The 7838-nt window shown below is 36.6% G+C and overlaps 1 protein-coding gene across 6 annotated transcripts in view; it reads right to left on the reverse strand.

Moving 5' to 3' along the window:
* PTPRM (protein tyrosine phosphatase, receptor type, M) overlaps positions 1-882 on the reverse strand; it is a 360339-nt gene extending 359457 nt beyond the window's left edge. For all 6 annotated transcript variants that reach the window (XM_014938720.1, XM_014938716.1, XM_014938719.1 and 3 more), the window contains exon 1: positions 763-882. In XM_014938720.1, the coding sequence (XP_014794206.1) occupies positions 763-772 (10 nt within the window). In that variant the 5' untranslated portion in view covers positions 773-882. The remainder of the gene's footprint in view (positions 1-762) is intronic.
* Between the last annotated feature and the right edge of the window lie 6956 nt (positions 883-7838).

Here is a 7838-nt window from a genome sequence, read left to right on the forward strand (position 1 = left end):
TGCAAGAACCAGCTTTATCTGGGATGATGAATTCAATCTAGCACGATGATCCAAGTGCCGGGACTCAGGCAAACAACATTCATCTTCAAGCTGGGAGTCCTACCTTTGCCAGAGGAAACAAAGTGCTGACACAAAAGGCACTTCAGTTCACCCTCACAGATGATGTTGTCCACAACACACGGCAACATTAATAAATCTATAGTGAAGACCACTGACAGCATTTCTACAAGTGAAGAGGGCTCATTAGAGCATATCGTACATTGCTGCATTTATTAGTCCACTAGTGATGCATCCATATGTCCAGGTTTTGTTTATGTGGTCACTTCTGAAGATTCACACTGTTTATCTCCTAATTCCTTTACCCAAAAATAAGAAAAATTTCTTGAGAAGAACAACTATTAAAGAGATTTTACGCAAATGCTGAAGGACACTATGTGCCCTTTGAAGAACTAATTGAAATCAATGAGAAACACCAGGACATTAATCTGCTATATTTTTAAGTGTTCTGGACATATTTATAGTCTCTGCCTTCCCTGAAGACATCAAGTTTCTGTTTCTATTTTCTTACCTTTATGTTCCTCACACAACAAAATAAAACCTTTCGTTTGTAAAATATTCCTCACAAAAGTCACTGGAAAGATCTGAGTATTATAATTAAACAGATTAAGATAAAGTAGCATTCTAACAATAGTACTGTCAAGAAATGCTGAATAAACACGTAAGTTAACATCAAAGAGAAACAAAACAATATAAGAGACCAACCAGATGGCATCCCTTGACCAGAGGAGGGCCTTATTGGTGCGTTCACCTGATCCCAGTTAAGATCATCATCATCTGACTGGCTATAGCCACAGGAACTAAGAGGCTCATCGAAAGTACAGCATCCTGAAAAATAAACACAAAGACAGAAATTAAACAAGGCATGCAGATAATAGATTCTGAATCTCTACTCCTAACAACTGCAATATGACTTAATGCTGGCTGTGTAATTTTTAAATATCTTCTAATACAAATGATTATACGCTTATTAATCATTGCTTTTTGAGAGGGCATAAAACCTTCCTGTCATGAAAACAAAATCCCAAGGGTAAAAGAGCAGATTTAGAATTGCAGACAATTTTTCTCCCTATGACACAATTATCAGGTATCAAAAACAAACCAGCAAAATAAAAAAAAGCAGTAAAACTCAGAACATCGAAAGATTGAATGATTAGCGCTCTTCAGGAAAAACAAACTACTCCACGCCTGACAACCCACATTTTAGAGGAAAACTGTAAGTGTGGGAACATCAGCTCCCATTCCTGTAACTTGGCTGCCAAGGAAGGCAGGTGACCTGCGCTGCAAACAGGTACCAGCCCGGGTGTCTGTGGGATCGGCGTCTCTGGTACAACACAGAACATCTGTCTCAAAATGCCAATCTATGCGTAGCCTCAAACTCTGAAAGAAAACAGTATTTCCTCTCTTTTTCACCCACTCTCTTTTAAGTAATTCAGAAAAGAAGACCGTGATATAAAAGTTCACGCTATCCTAAGCTGAGGCAGGGAAAAATGTAACGTCACAAATGGAGTAGAATGGAATCTGACATTATCCAGAAGAAAACGGAAAAGCTTTGCTTTTTCCCTTTGGTACAGAGGACACTTTTCCAGCTTTTTTACATCATTCTCTTTTAACAGGAGACTAACACAGGGTTTCAAAATTCTGTTTTCTTTGATGTTTGAAGTTTCACTCCTGTGAAGAATGACATCTTTCCTATTTAGGAAAACAAATATAACCCTAGTCACGGACATTTCAGTCCATATTAAAGTAAACTCTGCAGCTGTTCAAACAAAACTAAACTTTAGGGCTATTCATCATCTTTGTTATCTGTCCATAGGCACAGCAGGCTTAGCCTGCTGTATTAAAATAGGAAACAGACAAAATCTAGCTTTAAAAATATAAATTTTCCTAGAACATTATAAATGGCATTACAGAATACCTTATCAAAAAGTAGGATAATATGAGACAAGAATTTCATTATACCTGACAAGCTTCACCTCGCTGAAGTCCAGCCTTACTAGCCAGTCCCAGTTTATATTTGAGATGCATGACAAGCACTTTGCATGCATATAATCTTCAAAAGAAATTAAATTCATATGTAATCACCAAATAATTTCATTTTTTGTCATTGGTCTATACAAGACATATCATGTTTGCCCTGCCCTTGGATACAGGTCATTCTATACTGTTCTCTCTTCTAAAATATCTTTCTATAGGAACTCTTCACTAGCTCTAAATGTTTCAGGGAAATTGGCATCTCTGGACATCACAACTTTCTGTACTATTTTAAGATTCTATTAGATAATCTAGTGGGAACAGAAAACCCATTTAAAAACTTGCAACTCCAAACTCTAATATTTCACCTCAATGACAACAACACATATAAATGATCTCTCTCCTAAAGTTAAACAAATTCAGAAATACAGAGATTTGTATAAAGTACATCAAATAACATCTGCAAGATTTCCAGCAGAAAGGCTTAGAAAATCAGGCAGCCACTTAGACATTTGCTCTAGTACTTGCATAAATATTACTTCATACTTCATAAAATATGCCACAAGCTAAGTTTCAGACACAAAAGCAACAACATCAACTTTCACAGACCTATTTGTGTGCTTTTTATGAAAAAATGAAAAAAAAACCACAAACGCAACTACAGGTGAAGCAAAACATAGTTACCTTGCAAAGGTACTCCAAAGAACACTAGGACATAAACTTAAATATCAAGTTATGTGATGTCCAACGTAGTCAAGCTTCACAGAACACATATACATCCACATAAAACCCAGCATGAATAATGGGTTACAATTTAAACATGGGACTAAAATGCATGGAATAGCTCCCACGCCTTATTACGTTGTACATAACTGTAGTGATAAGGAGACATACACAAGTTTAAGGTGTTTTCTAGCTCAAAGCCAGAAGCACAGCCAAGCGCTGCAAAATGTCCAATACTGAAAGAAACGGAAGAGTTTGTGATTCCAGATAGTTACCTCACTATTTAGGAAGATGTCAAAAACGTGGATAAATAGAATGACAGCTCTTCTTGTCTAGACCATTTGTCTGTCAACACAGGACCATTTCTCACTGCTTGTTTTTCTGCATTTCTCTTGTGAGCCTATAGCTAAATCACTGTGTCGGGATTTCTTTTTTTACCTTTGCCATTTACATCCTACGAACCTTTGTGAATTTACTATCTTATAACTTCCTCAATATGGGTATCTAAAGTTCACATCTGCTATAGGAAGAGTTTAAAAGGGGCTTCTGAATTCCTTCCATTCCTAAGTCACTTCTACCCACAAGTAATAACCAAACCGTAGCAAGTATCACGACGAGTAATCAAACTGCACAGCCAGCTACCCAGAGAATTGACCAGCATACATAAGACCATTAACAGCACAGCCATGTTTCTTTCTACAGCCAGCCACTAAGGGCAAGATGAACACTAACGAAGGCTTTGCACAGCCATGACTTTTCAAAAAGTCTTTTATTGATTAAAATAGCATTACATGGCATATATGGGTGTTGGAAGTATAAACAAGCTTATAGACTGAACTAAGAATAACACAGAACATCTTACTGGGGAAAAAAAAAAAAAAAAAAAAAAAGTTTAGCCAAATTAGCCAAGTAACAATTACTGTAAATCAAGAGTCATTGAAAGTCCTAATGGCTTATACCTGCTCCCCATAGTTCTAACCCTCACACCTGACTATATCACAGATAAGATGAAGTTCTTCAGAAAAGCATCATGACGTATGACAGCACCCTACATTTGCATCTACTCAAGCCCTCCCTCCTTCTCCTGCTGCCTATTTTCTAGTCACGACGCTCCTATGGTACAAGGTTTCCATTTCATAAAAGTTTATCCACATACGATATCAACAAAGGCTACTAAAATGTGAAAAACTGTAAGTGGTCTTTAATGTCTCTCATCCTTGCACTGTTTTGAAACACGAGCCACTGCCAAGACAGGCAGTCATTTATAATAACTAACACACTTGAGAAATTCCGCCCTTTTTTCCTATTAGAATTTATTACAACAATCAAAATACATATTGTCTGCTATATAGTTTAATCAAGCAAAGCAATTTCCCTGCCTCCTATACTGGCACTACAGTCTGGATAGCCAAACTGTATTTTTAAGGATGAATTCTATGCTGACTGAAATATTTATAAATAAAACAGGAGATACATATCCCATTAAGATTCTTTGGCTTATGCTATATTTTATAGATATTTTTTGATTCCTAAGAGGAATTGAATTGACAAATGCACAAAATGCAACACAGTCTATTACAGACTATGGTTCTTTCAAGTGCAATTATCCATTTAACCATCATGAATCCAGTTCAATATAACCATGCCATTATCCAAATATAGTCCTTTTTGCACATTTCTATTTTTATTTAGTTAAATTTCTTTAGATCTTGAAAAATTTATGACCTTAAACAAGGAATATAATTTAAGATGAAAGCAACTAATTAAAGTAAATGTGATAAAGAATACACTACACTATATTTTTCCTAACATGAAAGTATTCTGTGTGTTACAGACTATAACTATGACATCTGTTATGAAGTATCCTCCAAGAATACCTTATCAAAAAGTAGGATAATAGAAGAAAAAATTGGTTAAGTGACAAAAACTAACACAGGAAAAAAGTTCAAGTTACACTGAACATAGTTGTATTTTTGTTGGTTTGAGAAGATCTGAGATCAATATGTGCTTTCTATCAAAAATTTGCTGCCAAACGTACAAGTGCTAAAACTTGTAATGCTTATGAGTACCAATGCTAGCATTGGCAGGGAAGGTATCTGCATGGAACTGATACAAGGGCGTTGCTTTAAGATAATTTTTTTTGTTTGTTTGTTTTAAGATAATTTTTTTTTTTTTTTTTACAACAAAACCCTGTGATTTCTGGTCTGCCATAGTAACATGAATTCTGTTGCAGAACAGGTGAACCCAGAAGTTGAGTTTACTGAATCCCACGTTCTATTAGCATTCTTCTTTATTTCATTAAGAAGCATTCTAAATTCTGTGGTTTCTATATTTTCAGCTTCATACTCAAAAAAGCGTTTATCTTGATTAACTTGAAGTACAATGTAGCTATTTGAAACAGAAATAGAGGCTTTGATATCTGAAACAAAAGCTGGGTGTCTAGGTCACACGGCTATCAGGGGGCTTTGATAAAACAGTGAAAGATTAATCTCCTGTTAGGCAATGGATCTTGTCTGTCTATTAAAAAAAAAAAAAAGGAAAGAAAAAAAAAAGGAGCCTCTGCCTAAACCAAGAATATACCATTCCTCAGCCACCTGCATTCCCTCCAGTCCTTAGGACCATCCTTACATCCAACAGCAAAGGACCAAGAAAATCACCTGAACAACATACCAAGGCAACTTAAAAACTGGAATCACTGAAGCCTGTGACAAACTGCAATTGTTAAGCTTGACCAGACTATGAACGAGTGAGAGACTTCATCCCCAAGGGGTACTGCTCAGGACAATGAGGCAGCATTACCGTGCTGCCTTGTGCGTCCTTTTGCATTTTTAAAGTTTTAGATTTTGGGGCAATCATCCTATCTAGACGCTCTCATGACCACTAGAAAATTAGCTGAGAAACACAGCACTTCAAAAACAGAGCCCTGAGCCCCTAAACTAACACACCAGCAATTCAGATGGATAAACAACTACTCCTTTGCAGGCAGGTAAGAAGTAATGAAGTGAAAAATAAAAAGCCATTCTCAATTATAAACTGATTAACAGAGAAAGTAAAAGTGGGAATCATAGGACAATTTTTAATGTAAAAAAATTCAAATTCTATCTCTAAAACTGTATGACTGGTCTGGTCTGGTCTGCTGTATACCTTTAATAAAAGACAAGGTAATGACAAAAATTGTCTAATATAAGTGTTCACCTCTCTGAAATCAGTAAACGGTTAAGCCAATAAAGTTTCAAGTAAACCAACTACAGCTACAGAAATGGACAGTTTAAAGAACATGTTAGGAACTGGACATAATGGCCTGACTGGATTCTGCTTTGTGTGTAAATTCTCCGCAGAAAAAGGCTCTACCTGCCCTTTTCAAAGGTGTTACAGTACTACATGTTAAAAGGACTTCCCAGACATGCCAGCTCACAGATAGCTGGCAAAAGAAACTCTCCTTTCTCTGTGTGCCTCCCAAGTGCAGGCAGAGCTGCCATGTATCCACAGCGACACACGCACACCAAAAATTCTTACCCAGGCTTTACAAGTGAGCTTTCAACAGTGGGTAGCCTGTTTTAAAATGGAACATTTATTTCCTCTCAAAATATACCAAGTTTTTGATTTATACTAGAGGAGAGCGTTCAGAGCTGTAAAATAATACTTTAATCTAGATTACCGGTCAGGGAGCCTGAAAAACCATGTGCTGCATAAAGTTGATCTAATTTAAAACAGAATCTACCTTTCGTCAAGTCTGCATATGTGCGGGGGTGAGTGGGAAGAGCAAAGAGGAAGCAGATTTCACAATTAAAGAACTTCTCTGATTGAGGCTGTGCTCAGAAAGGGTCGTGAAAAAGGTAGAGGATGGAAGAATTATCTGGAAAAATCTCATGAGCCCGAACAAAGATGATGAGGTAAAAGGATGTATTTTGCAACTAACAAAGGCCAGATATTAATTCTGTCTGTAAGGGAGAATAACAGATGGAAAATGATATAAAATTGCACTATGATATGTGGAAAAAGTGGTATGGGAATGCCAGAGAGTTCCAAATTCACAGACCCAATTCAAGCAGTATTGCAGGTGATGACAGTATACAGAAAAAAAAATTGTTTTGGATAAACATTTAAAGCTGTTATTTATGAGACTTCAAAAGCTCACTACATGTTCATAAAACATTCTCTCTGTTCTCCCTCCACTTACCTGACAGAAACTGACTCAACACAAATGTCTCCAAAAATGTTTCAGTTTTGGTGACACGGGACACTGGAGCAAAGTTGCGTTTTATGGAAGACATATCTGTCAGTTCTAACTTCCCCTGGAAACCTGCCCGCATTTACGCAAATAAAACGTTTTCTAAAAAAAATATGTTTTCCTAACAGATACTGAGAATAACTCAAAATTTGTTCCTGGACTGTACTGAAAAGCCCTGAAAAAAAGGACAGTTCCCTCCCAAAACGTGTATTTAAACTCCTTTTAGAGACCAAGACATAGGAACAGACGCCACTCACCAAGGATAAAAGACAAGACATTGAATAAGGGCTCCTAAAATAAATACCCAGTGTAAGCAAATAATATCCATACATTTGTGTCATTTTTATGTCAGTGAATATTTATGAGGCCCGTGGGAAAACCGGTGCACATTAATATTCTGTGAGCAAACTTATTTCTGGCATTTTTTAGTGCCAGAGTGTTTGATTTTGCAATATTAGTGAAAGCTTTTCTTAATGTATCGCATGAAATATAAGGGCAAGTGCACATGTATGCTTACATACACAAATTATACCCCTGCTGCACCTGTCATTAATCAGAATACGTCCACCAAAAGAAATATTTGAGTATTCAGTCCAGTAAAGAAAGTATAGGGTTACATAGAAATGTATTTAGGAAACCCTATTTTGAAAGGTATTACTAAAACAAGCACATTTGCAAAAGTCATTTGGATTTTATGCTTTACTAATAGGGAAGGATATCATGCTGGGTGTTAAAACTACTGCCTGGTCTTCCAGTCTAACACAAGCTAATACTAACAGAGATGTTCCTTGTACAAATAGCTTTTATGGATAAATTTTAGTGGTGGTGGTGTTTTGGGGATCGGAAGAGGTCG

This window comes from Calidris pugnax, unplaced genomic scaffold (assembly GCF_001431845.1).
Source record: "Calidris pugnax isolate Ruff unplaced genomic scaffold, ASM143184v1 scaffold13, whole genome shotgun sequence".
NCBI classification, from domain to species: domain Eukaryota; kingdom Metazoa; phylum Chordata; class Aves; order Charadriiformes; family Scolopacidae; genus Calidris; species Calidris pugnax.